The sequence below is a fragment of the Nerophis lumbriciformis genome, linkage group LG23, assembly GCF_033978685.3.
Source record: "Nerophis lumbriciformis linkage group LG23, RoL_Nlum_v2.1, whole genome shotgun sequence".
NCBI lineage: Eukaryota > Metazoa > Chordata > Actinopteri > Syngnathiformes > Syngnathidae > Nerophis > Nerophis lumbriciformis.
The window spans coordinates 34,913,623-34,930,466 of NC_084570.2; the positions used below are offsets into that span (position 1 = coordinate 34,913,623).

The 16,844-nt window shown below is 44.4% G+C and overlaps 1 protein-coding gene across 2 annotated transcripts in view; it reads left to right on the forward strand.

Annotated features, from left to right (window-relative positions):
* LOC133622752 (histone deacetylase 7-like) overlaps nucleotides 1-16,844 on the forward strand; it is a 156,208-nt gene that overhangs the window by 118,979 nt on the left and 20,385 nt on the right. For both annotated transcript variants that reach the window (XM_061985687.2, XM_061985686.2), the window contains 2 exons: nucleotides 3,881-3,968; nucleotides 4,045-4,164. In XM_061985687.2, coding sequence (XP_061841671.2) covers nucleotides 3,881-3,968; nucleotides 4,045-4,164 — 208 coding nt within the window. The remainder of the gene's footprint in view (nucleotides 1-3,880; nucleotides 3,969-4,044; nucleotides 4,165-16,844) is intronic.

Genomic DNA, 16,844 nt, shown 5'->3' on the forward strand with positions numbered 1-16,844 from the left:
AAAAATATTTGCGCAGTTACACACTCTGGCTATAAACTCTATTATCAAAAAAGTGAGCTGTTTCCGGTTAATTCCTTCGCTAAACAGCTCCCACAATCCTTAGCGGCATTCAAATGGACAGATAACAGGATTCATTACTTAGGAATCTTTATTACCCCAGTTATGTCTGATATGCTCCGGGCAAATTTTTTACCTCTAATTGAAAAGATGGAGAAGGATTTTGCCCGCCGGTTTGCTTTACCACTATCTCTCGCTGGCCGAATCAATCTGATCAAGATGATCACTCTGCCTACATTTCTTTACCTTTTTCAACATCCATCCATCCATCCATCCATTTTCTACCGCTTATTCCCTTTGGGGTCGCGGGGGGCGCTGGAGCCTATCTCAGCTACAATCGGGCGGAAGGCGGAGTATCCCCATATTTATTACTAAATAATTTTTCGATAAATTAGACAAATCGATATCCACATTTTTATGGGGGGCCGGATCGGCTCTAATCCGCAAGTCGGTCCTACAATCTCCCCAAACTGAAGGAGGGCTTGCACTCCCCAGTTTTAGACGATACTATTGGGCGTCTAATGTACAGAAACTCCTATACTGGATGGATGGAAGCTCTCAGACCCTCCCGGCCTGGGCATACCTTGAAACGACAATACCACACTTCTCATTATGTTCTGGCTTATGCTCGTAATTCCCTTTTCTATTTAAACTTGAAGTCGCAAACACCATTGCATCGCTCTCCATGAAAATATGGAGCCAGCTAAGAAAACACTATATCGATCACGCTACTTAGAAAACAATTATTTAAACCTTTCCGTACTGACCCCTGCATTCATAACTTGGCACGATCACGGTATCACCACTGTGAAAGACCTCTATGCAGACGGAGTTTTCTCATCCTTCGCTGAACTCTCTTCCAAATACGACTTGCCGAACTCCCACCCTTTTTGGGTTTTTTTAGGCGAGAGACTTTGTAAAGAAGCAGTTCCCACACTTCCCAAATTGTCCTCCGGAAACTCTTACAGATATATTGTTATCTATGAGCCCTAATCATAAAAAATGCATCTCTGTGCTATATACCTCCTTAGGTTCAGTTGTTCCAAATTCTCTATCATTGATAAGAGCCTTGTGAGAGAGCAATCTTAATACCAATATATCCCATCAAGACTGGAACACTGCCCTGAATCTGGTCTAGTCCTCCTCGATATGTGCCCGTCATAGACTCATCCAATGCAAAGTAATCCATCAAATTCACTACACTAATTCCAAATTATCCAAAATCTACCCCACCGTCAGCAATACCTGTAATACATGCAAACAATCTCCGGCTGATCACATCCATATGTTCTGGTCTTGTTCTAAACCAGTGGCGATTGCTCTAAGACTGCAAGGGAAGCTCTTTTGTTCAGAATCATCTTCTTATCACTGGTAACCACGCGGCATTCCTCTCTCACATTCCCGCAGCTTCATGGTGCTTTAAACAGTGTAGACGCTGACCGTCCACAGAATTCATACACTGCAGCCAAACGAGACGAGTCATTGGATAAATGCTGGGGGTTTTTTTGGGGGGGGGGGCTATGGGGCAGTGGGCTGGCCTCGGAAAGACGCTTTTTTGGTACGACAGGGTCACAGATCACTTTCTTAAAAAGGAACGGAGGGTAGAATTTACGTATAAATAAACCAACACATTTTATGATGTAGGCCGAAATTGAGCTTCCCCTCCTTGAGAGACCAGCATCCGCCACTGCTCTAAACTATGTACCTTTTGGGAGCACATTTTTGACACAATTGGAAAGACATACGGTCAAAACATTTTTCCTAATCCATTTTCAGCCATTTCCGGCGTATGTTCTGATAACATGTGCCCTGTACCACTAAAACGCTCTGTTACTTTTCCGACCTTGCTGGCCAAGCCGTTGATCTTGTTTGATTGGAAGCTGGCTCGCCCTCCCCCCCCCCATCACATGGCCGTTTGATTAAAGAGGTTCTCTACAATCTAAAACTGGAAAAACTTAGGTTTTCGCTAAAAGGCTCTGCTCAAGCGTTTCAAAGCTAATGGAGTCCATTCTTGCTGTATGTCAGCTCTGTGTGAATGTGTATGTTTTTGTTGTCTTATTTGTTGTAGACCTGTGCCATATGTCCCTTGTTGGTTTGACCTGAGTGGGGTGAGTGCATTGCCGGCAGTAAGTCGGACACGTTTCCAGTGAGGGTTGGACTCCGCCAAGGCTGCCCTTTGTCACCGATTCTGTTCATAACTTTTATGGACAGAATTTCTAGGCGCAGTCAGGGCGTTGAGGGGATCCGGTTTGGTGGCTGCAGGATTAGGTCTCTGCTTTTTGCAGATGATGTAGTCCTGATGGCTTCATCTGGCCAGGATCTTCATCTCTCACTGGATAGGTTCTCAGTCGAGTGGGAAGCGACTGGGATAAGAATCAGCACCTCCAAGTCCGAGTCCATGGTTCTCGCCCGGAAAAGGGTGGAGTGCCATCTCCGGGTTTGAGAGGAGACCATGCCCCAAGTGGAGGAGATCAAGTACCTCAGAGTCTTGTTCACAAGTGAGGGAAGAGTGGATCGTGAGATCGACAGGGGGATCGGTGTGGCGTCTTCAGTAATGCGGACGCTGTATCGATCCGTTGTGGTGAAGAAAGAGCTGAGTCGGAAGACAAAGTTCTCAATTTGCCGGTCGATCTACGTTCCCATCCTCACCTATGGTCATGAGCTTTGGGTTATGACCGAAAGGACAAGATCACGGGTACAAGCGGCCGAAATGAGTTTCCTCCGCCGGGTGGCGGGGCTCTCCCTTAGAGATAGGGTGAGAAGCTCTGTCATCCGGGAGGAGCTCAAAGTAAAGCCACTGCTCCTCCACATGGAGAGGAGCCAGATGAGGTGGTTCGGGCATCTGGTCAGGATGCCACCCAAACGCCTCCCGAGGGAAGTGTTTAGGGCACGTCCGACCGGTAGGAGGCCACGGGGAAGACCCAGGACACCTTGGGAAGACTATGTCTCCCAGCTGGCCTGGGAACGCCTCGGGATCCCCCGGGAAGAGCTGGATGAAGTAGCTGGGGAGAGGGAAGTCTTGGCTTCCCTGCTTAGGCTGCTGCCCCCGCGACCGGACCTCGGATAAGCGGAAGAAAATGGATGGATGGAGGGATGGGGTGAGTGGGTGGGTGCGCGGGTCAAGGGAAGGGGTGTGAATAATTCACTGACTTGCACTCTTTTCTGTTTAATTGAAAATGTTAATAAAAAGAGTTGGAAATTTTTTTTTAACATTTGTGCCGTTAAAGGAACTTATTTTTATCGTGTTAGCTTTGACAGCCTTACAAAACACACATTTGACTCACACAAAATCTCTTTATTCCCAAAATATTTGGCGTTAGCGTGTCAAGATGCTATTAGTTAGTATGCTGGTAAGATGAAGCCAAGTAACCATATCCATGGCTTTTAGCTGTAAGTCTACAAAATTGCATAAAATGCTAACAAAAAGCATGCAGGCAAGATAGCGCCAAGTAACGATAGCCAAGACTTTCAGTTGTATACGGTACCTACGAAAATGGCTAAGATGCTATCATTTAACATGCTAGCAAGATAGAGCCAAGTAACGATATTCATTACTTTTAGCTGTAAGTCTACAAAATTGGCAAAAATGCTAACATTCTAACAGTTAGCATGCAAACAAGATAGAGCTAAGTAACGATCGCCATGACTTTTAGTTGTATGCCTACGAAATGGCTAAGATGCTAACATGTCAACCGTTAGCCTCCATCTGTGCCAACATGTACTCAATGAGCATCACGCTACTTCCTTTCGAAGTCCATATTGTTTGATATGAATATGCTAAAGACGCCCTGATAAACATGCATGTTCTCCCGTTTGTCCGCAGGGGCTTCTGTTTCTTCAACTCTGTCGCCATCGCTGCCAAGCAACTGCAGCAAAAACTCAGTGTGGGCAAGATCCTCATCGTGGACTGGGTGAGGACCAAGGACATGGCCATGTCACATGACCATACGTGCTCGTGTTTACAGCTTGTCTTCTATGGTTTTGTAGGATGTCCACCACGGGAATGGCACCCAGGAAGCCTTCTATAACGACCCGAGTGTCCTGTACATCTCCATACATCGCTACGATAACGGCAACTTCTTCCCCGGAGGTGGACATCCAAATGAGGTACAGTCTTCAGGGTTACTCACAGGAGTCACATCTATTTGTGGCTGAGGGGTTTCGCCATCAAATTTGTATAATTGGGCAATGCACGTTTGCTAAAAAGTGAGTCAAAAACATGAAAATCAGAGCAGTGGACTCTGGACTAGTGATACCGAAATATCGATAACGTCAATACCAGTTCTCTATATCGATCCTCAAATCAAAATATCAATACTTTTAGGTTATTTGAGATAATGTATATCATTATCAGGATCACAGTTTAAAGTAACTCAATGATTGAGATTTTATCTAAATCGGTGTTTCTGAAACCACTAGAGAGCCACCAAAAAAATATCTGTTCTTCAGCCGTGGTCCGTATGGGCCGCGGCGATACTCAGGCGTAATACACATTCCCACCACTTGTGGCAGTAATGACCATGTCAAACAAACAGAAGAAGTTTGGAGCTAAAGTCACAGAGAAGTTTCATAAGCGCCAAAAATATGACTAAAGTGGTGGAGCAGCAACACTTAAAAGACACTACTTTTTGAATTTTACCAGACACACTAGGTGGCTTGGTTGGTAGAGCGGCCGTGCCAGCAATTTAAGAGTTCCAGGTTCGATTCCCGCTTTAGCCATCCTAGTCACAGCCGCGGTGTCCTTGGGCAAGACCTACTTCCACCCACACTGCTTTAAATGTAACTTTCACTCTGCAAAGCGCTTTGAATCTCTCGAGAAAAGTGCTATATAAATAGAATTGACTTCACTATAATTGCACAAAGTATCTGCGCCACCGATGCCAACTGAAATGTTATTCTGTATCGGATCGGGAAAAGAATGTGTGGTACAGCACATGGCTACTCTGGGCCCCCAAACGGCAAAAATCTGCATGTAATGGCCATAAAAATTTCCTTTTTGACACAAACCCTTCTTCCATTGTTCACTCGACGCAATGGAAGATCAAGCCCTCTCACTCTTAAAGTATAAAATGTAAAAGTGAATAATATTGTAAGACTAGATGAAGCAATTCCTGAAGGAAGTGCGTGTGAATGCTCCAATGCTTTGAAGTGAAATGTTGAGAGAATCTAGTTTGAATGTTGGTATGGTTTGAATGTTGAAGAGTTTGAATTTCCAGGAAAACCGGAATTTGGTTTGGATCTTGGGAAAGTGTCAGTTTGAATGTCCAGGATGAGCGGAATGTGTTGATGTTGGAATGCTTTGAATAGGTTGAAAATGTGGGAATTGTGCAACTTGGAAAAATGTCCCATTCATTTCAATGGGAACTTCCTGGAAATTTGGGAGTTTTGGGAAAAATGGGATTTTTTTTTAAATGATTAGGAGCAGGAATGTTCTGAATGAGCTGAATTGGTTGTTGTTGGAATTGTTTAAATCCGTCAAGAAATGTTGAAGTAGTAACAGTTTTTTAATTGAGAAATGATATTACGGAATTTCGGGAAAACCAGGAATATTTGAAGTTCAAGTTCTTTTTAGTCCTGACTAAGAGGAATGTTTTAACAGTGGAATGGTTGAAATGGGTTGAAAAATGTGAAAGGAGTCATTGCACTAAAAAAGGTTGGAAATAGTGTTAAAAAAACAGGAATTCCTGGAAATTTGTTGAACGTGGAAAAATGGTTCTTTGAATTTCCAGGATGAGTTGAATGTGTTGAAGGTGGAATGGTTTACTCAACTACTATGAATGTGAAACAAATTGTTCAGTCATTAATTTTTTTGTACAGAAAAGCAAATTAACAATTAAATAAGTTTTTCAAGCTTGGGTTATGATTTAGTTTATTGTAAATATTAAACTAAATGTTTTTATTTCCTTAGCTCAAGTCTTAGTCAACAACATACCAACCCCTTTGGTCACCTTGGCAGCCCCAGAAAGACAACCAATGAGCTTGTGGGCGGTCTAAAGGGACAAGCTTCAGCCAGAGCAGCCGTTTTCCGCCAGGCACTAGTTTTTGACTTGTCTCCATTCAAAAGCTAACAATATTTTTGGACGTAAAAAAAAAAGTAAGGGACAAAAATTGCCTTTTGAAAAAGTGCAGAGGACACCCCACCTCTCTAAATGACACCCATATAAAAATGTAGTTTTCCATTGGATGCAGAACTGTTTTACCGTATTTTCCGCACTATAAGGCGCACCTAAAAACCACAAATTTTCTCAAAAGCTAACAGTGCGCCTTATAACCCGGTGCGCTTTATTACGATTAATTTTCATAAAGTTTCGATCTCGCAACTTCGGTAAACAGCCGCCATCTTTTTTCCCGGTAGAACAGGAAGCGCTTCTTCTTCTACGCAAGCAACCGCCAAGGAAAGCACCCGCCCCCATAGAACAGGAAGCGCTTTAAGCAACCACCCGCCCCCGGAAGAAGAAGAAAAAACGCGCGGATATCACCGTACGTTTCATTTCCTGTTTACATCTGTAAAGACCACAAAATGGCTCCTACAAAGGACAAGGATCCGGTTCATAAAAAGACGCAATCTCTCCATCCGCACACGGATTACTACCGTATTTCACAGCAACTGATATTCCTGTGAACTGCACTGTGGAACGGGAGCACGTACGGTGAATATTCGCACCACAGGGAATGAGAAGTCATCCTTCACTGTGGTTCTAGCTTGCCATGCTAACTTCCACCCATGGTGATATTCAAAAGGAAGACCTTGCCAAAAGAGACCTTTCCAGCCGGCGTCATCATAAAAGCTAACTCGAAGGGATGGATGGATGAAGAAAAGATGAGCGAGTGGTTAAGGGAAGTTTACGCGAAGAGGCCGGGTGGCTTTTTTCACACAGCTCCGAAGGCGAACACACCTTCACTAAGACGGGCAGACAGCTCCGGACGACATACGCCAACATTTGCCAGTGGATCGTAAATGCCTGGGCAGATATTTCGGTCACAACTGTGGTCCGAGCTTTCCGGAAGGCAGGATTCACAGAACAACAGCGACACTGACTCCCGATGACTTCGACGAGACGGAACCGGCCATTTTGGATACCACGCTTGCGCAACTTTTCAATTCGGACACCGAAGACGAAGAATTCGAAGGATTTACGAATGAAGAATAACTTCAGAAGGTGAGCGCTATGTTTATTTTGTGTGTTGTGACATTAACGTTCGAGCAACATTATGTTACTATTGCTCTACACCATTTTGAATTTTACTATGTTTGTGATTGCACATTTGCGTACATTTTGGGACAGAGTTGTTAGAACGCTGGTTTTCAATATATTATTAAAGTTTGACTGAACTATCTGACTGTTTTTTTGACATTCACTTTAGCGCAGCGTTTTTTTGACATTCACTTTAGCGCAGCGTAGGCGCGGCTTATAGTCCGGGGCGGCTTATTGGTGGACAAAATTATGAAATATGTAATTCATAGAAGGTGCGGCTAATAATCCGGTGCGCCTTATAGTGCGGAAAATACGGTATGTTCAGTACTAGTTCTTAAACATGAGTCAAATATGCTGACTTTCCAGTTTGTCATCAAATATTGTCTGTTAAAAATATAAATAAAATAAAATAAATAGTAGATATAGTTATACAGTACAGTAAAGTTACATTTTTTTACCAAAAGTGTAAGAACGACACCAGTGTCTGACATATGTTATTAGTAGTGGTTTAAGAGAACAGACTGAACAAATAAATGTCGATATTTGTCACCATTAAAAGTTCAACTGTGTAAAATATAGTCGTTTAGGCTGTCAACCAGAGATGTCTCTTGCAAAATGCCCATGGCGTGCACATTAACACAATCTATCAGGGTTTCAAGCAATAAAGCTTACTGAATGGATTTTGCACAAATGAAAACATTCAATTCCATGTCCAGAGGCATTTAAAAAAAATTAATGAGGCAAGTCTGCGATTAAGTGCTAAATTTATTTGGCGTGTTAAACAAAGCAACTTCTGCTGTCGCCACCACTGCTGGCAGCTGCTGCTACCACCACTACAGAAAAATCCAATACATTCTCAGGTTAAACAGTCTTGTGAGACGATTCTAATTCACGAGAGAGTAACAGTTTCAACTAATCAAGATTATCATTGTCAAAGGCTTTTGTCGGTACACACAGTTGTTAGCATCTTCAGTAGCAGTGGTGTACATTTTCTCTGCTGGCCCAACATAAATTAATACAAGTTAATTTTGTTTTTAATTGACTTTCCATAAATATATCAAAGTATTCATCATATTTGCTTAATGTTATATTGGGCGCCAGTGTCGCTTGTTTTCACGTTAGAGCTTGTATTCCAATCAGAATTCAGCTAGCTGGTTGCCAGCGCAGCGTGAATTCTTCTGAATCAACATTAGCTGTGCTGTGTCACCTACCTAGGTTCCATTCTAGAGGCTAATATTTCCTGTGAGAAACTGGCAACCAAGGTAATCAAAAAGGTCAACCAACGAACGAGATTTCTCTACAGAATCTCCTCTCTGGTCAACAAAAGCACCATGAGGATTCTAGCGGGAACTCTTGTGCAACACTTTTTTGATTACGCATGCACCTCCTGGTACCCTAGCACCTCCAAAACCCTCAAATCTAAACTCCAAACATCCCAGAACAAGCTAGTCAGATTACTTCTGGACCTCCACCCCAGATCCCACCTCACTCCTACCCACTTCTCCAAAGTGGGCTGGCTCAGGGTGGAGGACAGAGTAAAACAACTTGCACTGAGCCTAGTCTATAAAATCCGCTACACCTCCCTGATACCGAAGTACATGTCAAACTACTTCCTTAACGTAAATGACCGCCATAACCACAACACCAGGGGGAGCTCCACTAACCACGTTAAACCCAGATTCCGATCTAACAAAGGTCTTAACTCATTCTCTTTCTATGCCACATCAATATGGAATGCACTCCCAACAGGTATAAAAGAAAGGGCATCTTTATCCTCCTTCAAAACCGCAATAAAAGTACACCTCCAGGCAACTTCAACCCTAAACTAACACCCTCTCGGCATTGTTAATAATCAAATGTAAACAATCAATTGTAGATACTTTTCTTATGCCTTCTGATCTCTCTCTCTCTCTCTATGTCCACTACTTGCTGTACATATCCTACCAAGTCAGACCTACACTGTTTCAATATCCATTTCTCTGTTCTCAGTTGTTGATGACTGATGATAACAACCAAACCTAACCCCCCACCCCCCCTTCACACCCCTAATTGTAAATAATGTAAATAATTCAATCTATATACTCTGATGATTATCTTGTGTAATGACTGTATTATGCTGATAGTATATATGATAGTATATATCTGTATCATGAATCGATTTAAGTGGACCCTGACTTAAACAAGTTGAAAAACTTATTCGGGTGTTACCATTTAGTGGTCAATTGTACGGAATATGTACTTCACTGTGCAACCTACTAATAAAAGTCTCAATCAATCAATCAATCAATCAATCAATCAATCAATCAATCAATCAATGTGTCAACCAACCAAGGACGTTCAGTTGATAGACAGTTGCGTTAGCCAATCAGATCATGAGTTGTTGAGAGTAGCCCATCTAGGTAGCCTTACGTTAAACGTGACTGTGATTGGGCACTCACTTGTCACTACCAGGTGAGTCATTATGACCATGACACTAACCCACTTGTCCAATCACAAGTTGTTATTTGCGAAACCGCAGCCATACCCGGCCAGCAGGGAAATAGTCGGTGCTCACCTTTTTAACCCACAAAACGTTGATTCGGTGGCAGATATATATTTACGAGGGCCATGTTCAAGAGGGATATTTAAAGAGAAACTACATCTTGTGAGACGAGGTCGGCCAACCCCGGAAGATAGCTCAGCTGTCTCGGCGGTGAAATGGTTTGCCGGCTACTGGCTTATACGGCGTCGGATGGGCGCTACAAATTGTGAGTTCATATATGTCATGTCTTTATTTGTTCACGTTTAATATATTTTTAAAACATTTTTTTTCATTTTGGCACTGCCACGTAAGATATGTTTTAATTACTGATGCGGCTTTATTGATTTTTTAAATGCGGCAAAAAATAGTCTGTTCTGTACACTGTTGAGGCGATTCAATGCCTGCAGAAATACTGTCTATGGAGAAAAAAGGATGTCAAAACGAGCGCTATAGTGGTTGCTATATTCCTGTGAGTGAAATCATACTTTTTGTTGCGAGCGCCTGTGTTAATTAGTGTGGCGTTGTAGCTCGCATGGTTGGACCAAGATTGCAGCTCCTTTCCACCCAAGTCTGTAACAAGCAGCAGCTTGGAGTAAGGCAACAGTATGCCCAGTAAGATGCATGATGGTCGTCATTCCTCATAAATATGTGTACAAGGTGTGATTATGGTAAATAGTAGTTGACAAATGACTGTAATCTTGTGTAACGCTCCCCGGGCAGAAGGAGCCACACGTGAGGACGCTCAGTTCTTCAAACTCAAGAAACAATCTTTGATATTGCAGAAATGCAGCATCTGAAGATAGAACAGAGGACTAATATCGATCAATATTCCAAACAAGACCAATTATCGCTTGCTTTGGTCGTGATTACCTTTTGTCTGGTCTGTGGTCATATAGTGCCTTCAGACTCCTTTTTGTGCACTTTAAATGATTGTTGATTGTTCATGAAGAAAATAATGTGTAAAATGTTGTTTCCAAATAGTCCCATTCAGTTTTTCTTTTGTTTTTCCCACAAAACGTAAAATCCTGTCTTGATACGTAAAAGCAGTCAATTGGCCGAGCTTTTTCCAGGAAAAGTTCTGTTACTTTGTTATAAAAATCCTTTTTTTTTTTTTTCTTTTAGTTGCACTTACGGCAGCAACAAGGCCTGGACGCATGACAAATCTTGCTTGTCCCACAAATTAGGCATTTTTTCACCAAAAGATCAGTAACTTTTGGTTCCTGGAACCTCGAGTTCCTGCAACTAAAGGTTCCTGTAAAAGTGTGTGGTTTGTGTTTCCAGCACATTTCACAGTTCATGGTAGTTTCTACAAATCAGGCTGATGACGTATGGAGGAGTGGTCTACTATATTCCATCTACACTGATACCATGTCAATAAACACAATAATAGGTCACAGTACTAAAAAGTAAGTCAATGAAATACAAAGCAATAATGTACAAAACAATGTGATTTAAAAAATAAAGTGTACCGATTGGAATCATACAGAAAATACATTTGTAACACACTTCAATAGAGACATTATTTTTGTCAGGTTCAAACACTGATGACAACTATTAAACAGACAAGAAGCAAGAAATCATGCAGAGACAGAGTTAAATTTTGCTCAATGAGGAGAGACGTATTGGGCTGTACTCTTAGTTACAGTTCCAACCTACGCTCTAAGGTACAGTCCCACGTGCTCCTCTATTTATTTGGGAGGTCCCTGGTTACATCACTGAGGCTGCATCTGAAGGAAGGGGGGTAATTTCAGCAGCCCCAGTTAGACACAATATATGATTATTCATGAAATGGAAATGTGCTGACACTCGTGATATCGCCCTGCCTCTGCTTTGTCTGTGTCAAGGCACTCGATGTTCGCCCTTGGCAGTCAGCAGGCTGATATGAGTCGACTCGCAATCTTGGATTGCAAGTTGTCCCTTTGCACAGATAGAAAAGTACAACTTCAGCACAATTGATAATAACTATAGCAACGGCCTTTAAGCATAAAAGTTGTGTGATAATATATACATAATTATTCTAACAATTTTGTCATTGTATCATTATTTTCACAAGGGCCTCCTGGTGTACGTCACCTCCCAAATAGAATGGAAATAATATCTCAAATTTTTCTTGCTACACTTTATTTTCATTGGGGGCCTCATCACAATTATGGCTGCCCGTGCAGGGCACCATGTAATATAAATGCATATTATTCTTGTTACACAATCTGTATTGGAAACTCTTTTTGGTGACTTTAATTTTTACGAACAAATTGATAGTTAATTTGCAGGCTCAAATAATATCAAAGTGAACAACATATGCAACACATTTTGTATCAATAATAGATGCATTTAGTCAGAAAGTGCTTGATTACTCCCATCCTTTTTTCGCAGGCCACCAAAAATGACATAGCGGCCGCATGAATGAATGCGGCACATCACATAAAAAGCCGTGGTGGTCCACATATTTTAATGCAGCATTTCACTTAGAATTACGTGGCGGGCCACATAAACTAATGCAGAATAACACATAAACTAATGCAGCATAACACATAAACTAATGCAGAATAACACATAAACTAATGCAGCATAACACATAAACACACTGTGACCATGACACTAACCCACTGTGTCCCACACACTGTGACCATGACACTAACCCACTCAGTCCCAAACACTGTGACCATGACACTATCCCATTGTGACCATGACACTAACCCACTCAGTCCCACACACTGTGACCATGACACTAACCCACTGTGTCCCACACACTGTGACCATGACACTAACCCACTGAGTCCCACACACTGTGACCATGACACTAACCCACTGAGTCCCACACACTGTGACCATGACACTATCCCACTCAGTCCCACACACTGTGACCATGACACTATCCCACTGTGACCATGACACTAACCCACTCAGTCCCACACACACTGTGACCATGGCACTAACCCACTGTGTCCCACACACTGTGACCATGACACTAACCCACTGAGTCCCACACACTGTGACCATGACACTAACCCACTGAGTCCCACACACTGTGACCATGACACTAACCCACTGAGTCCCACACACTGTGACCATGACACTAACCCACTGAGTCCCACACTGTGACCATGACACTAACCCACTGAGTCCCACACACTGTGACCATGACACTATCCCATTGTGACCATGACACTAACCCACTGATTCCCACACACTGTGACCATGACACTATCCCACTCAGTCCCACACACTGTGACCATGACACTAACCCACTGAGTCCCACACACTGTGACCATGACACTATCCCACAGTGACCATGACAATAACCCACTCAGTCCCACACACTGAGACCATGACACTATCCCACTGTGACCATGACACTAACCCACTCAGTCCACATACTGTGACCATGACACTAACCCACTCAGTCCCACACACTCTGACCATGACACTAACCCACTCAGTCCCACATACTGTGACCATGACACTAACCCACTCAGTCCCACACACTGTGACCATGACACTAATCCATTGAGTCCCACACACTGTGACAATGACACTAACCCACTGAGTCCCACACACTGTGACCATGACACTAACCCACTGTGTCCCACACACTGTGACCATGACACTAACCCACTGAGTCCCACACACTGTGACCATGACACTAACCCACTGAGTCCCACACATTGTGACCATGACACTATCCCACTCAGTCCCACACACTGTGACCATGACACTATCCCACTCAGTCCCACACACTGTGACCATGACACTATCCCACTGTGACCATGACACTAACCCACTCAGTCCCACACACACTGTGACCATGACACTAACCCACTGTGTCCCACACACTGTGACCATGAAACTAACCCACTGAGTCCCACATACTGTGACCATGACACTAACCCACTGAGTCCCACACACTGTGACCATGACACTAATCCATTGAGTCCCACACACTGTGACAATGACACTAACCCACTGAGTCCCACACACTGTGACCATGACACTAACCCACTCAGTCCCACACACTGTGACCATGACACTATCCCACTGTCACCATGACACTAACCCACTCAGTCCCACACACTGTGACCATGACACTAACCCACTGAGTCCCACATACTGTGACCATGACACTAACCCACTCAGTCCCACACACTGTGACCATGACACTAACCCACTCAGTCCCACATACTGTGACCATGACACTAACCCACTGAGTCCCACACACTGTGACCATGACACTAATCCATTGAGTCCCACACACTGTGACAATGACACTAACCCACTGAGTCCCACACACTGTGACCATGACACTAATCCATTGAGTCCCACACACTGTGACAATGACACTAACCCACCGAGTCCCACACACTGTGACCATGACAGTAACCCACTGAGTCCCACATACTGTGACCATGACACTAACCCACTCAGTCCCACACACTGTGACCATGACACTAACCCACTCAGTCCCACATACTGTGACCATGACACTAACCCACTGAGTCCCACACACTGTGACCATGACACTAATCCATTGAGTCCCACACACTGTGACAATGACACTAACCCACTGAGTCCCACACACTGTGACCATGACACTAATCCATTGAGTCCCACACACTGTGACAATGACACTAACCCACCGAGTCCCACACACTGTGACCATGACACTAACCCACTGAGTCCCACACACTGTGACCATGACACTAACCCACTGAGTCCCACACACTGTGACCATGACACTAACCCACTCAGTCCCACATACTGTGACCATGACACTAACCCACTGAGTCCCACACACTGTGACCATGACACTAATCCATTGAGTCCCACACACTGTGACAATGACACTAACCCACCAAGTCCCACACACTGTGACCATGACACTAACCCACTGAGTCCCACACACTGTGACCATGACACCAACCCACTGAGTCCCACACACTGTGACCATGACACTAACCCACTCAGTCCCACATACTGTGACCATGACAGTAACCCACTGAGTCCCACACACTGTGACAATGACACTAACCCACTGAGTCCCACACACTGTGACCATGACACTAACCCACTGAGTCCCACACACTGTGACCATGACACTAACCCACTGTGTCCCACACACTGTGACCATGACACTAACCCACTGATACCCACACACTGTGACCATGACACTAACCCACTGAGTCCCACACACTGTGACCATGACATTAACCCACTGAGTCCCACACACTGTGACCATGACACTATCCCACTGTGACCATGACATTAACCCACTGAGTCCTACACACTGTGAGCATGACACTAACCCACTGAGTCCCACACACTGTGACCATGACACTAACCCACTGAGTCCCACACACTGTGACCATGACACTAACCCACTGAGTCCCACACACTGTGACCATGACACTAACCCACTGTGTCCCACACACTGTGACCATGACACTAACCCACTGATACCCACACACTGTGACCATGACACTAACCCACTGAGTCCCACACACTGTGACCATGACACTATCCCACTGTGACCATGACATTAACCCACTGAGTCCTACACACTGTGAGCATGACACTAACCCACTGAGTCCCACACACTGTGACCATGACACTAACCCACTGAGTCCCACACACTGTGACCATGACACTAACCCACTGAGTCCCACACACTGTGACCATGACACTAACCCACTGTGTCCCACACACTGTGACCATGACACTAACCCACTGATACCCACACACTGTGACCATGACACTAACCCACTGAGTCCCACACACTGTGACCATGACACTATCCCACTGTGACCATGACATTAACCCACTGAGTCCTACACACTGTGAGCATGACACTAACCCACTGAGTCCCACACACTGTGACCATGACACTAACCCACTGAGTCCCACATGTTCCCTCTCCTCCTCCCATCCTGGCCAAAAATCACAGAGTAAAAGTTTTCCCATAAATTCCACTGTTGAAGGCGGCACATGAAAGTGGGCCCACTTGGATGTGGTTCTGCCTTAAGTGGTCCTCCAACCTGTGTGTGTGTGTGTGTGTGTGTGTGTGTGTGTGTGTGTGTGTGTGTGTGTGTGTGTGTGTGCGTGCGTGCGTGCGTGTGTGTGTGTGTGTGTGGAGGAACCCTGGAGTCCCCCCCCCGTGGAGGTCCATAACTCACCAGGGGGTCACATGACCATGTCAGGACGCGCCATCGGCCCCGTCATAATCCTTTCCAGCAACACTTTACACATGCAAGCAAGTAGTGTGTGTGTGTGTGTGTGTGTGTGTGTGTGTGTGTGTGTGTGTGTGTGTGCGTGCGTGCGTGCGTGCGTGCGTGCGTGTGTGTGTGTACATTAGCAGTTGGCAGAGGACAGAAGGCCTCATGTGTTTTGTGTTTGCCTGTGAACATCACGTCCTCTGAGAGAAGAATGGAGTCAGGCGCTCTGCAACGCATTCTTTCCCTTTCAAGCATCCACACACACACACACACACACACACATACACACACACACACACACACACACACAGAGTGAGGAAATGACCACACCTTGTGGCCAAGAGCGTGTCAAGCAGTCTTCAAAGTGACACACTGAGTGATGGTGGAGGTCTGAAGGAGAAGTAAATGGCTGATGGAGAAGGTCTGAAGGAGAAGTAAATGGCTGATGGAGAAGGTCTGAAGGAGAAGTAAATGGATGATGGAGAAGGTCTGAAGGAGAAGTAAATGGATGATGGAGAAGGTCTGAAGGAGAAGTAAATGGCTGATGGAGAAGGTCTGAAGGAGAAGTAAATGGCTGACGGAGAAGGTCTGAAGGAGAAGTAAATGAATGACGGAGAAGGTCTGAAGAAGAGGTAAGAGGCTGATGGAGAAGGTCTGAAGGAGAAGTAAACGGATGAGGGAGAAGGTCTGAAGGAGAAGTAAATGGATGATGGAGAAGGTCTGAAGGAGAAGTAAATGGATGATGGAGAAGGTCTGAAGGAGAAGTAAATGAATGACGGAGAAGGTCTGAAGGAGAAGTAAACGGATGATGGAGAAGGTCTGAAGGAGAAGTAAATGGCTGATGGAGAAGGTCTGAAGGAGAAG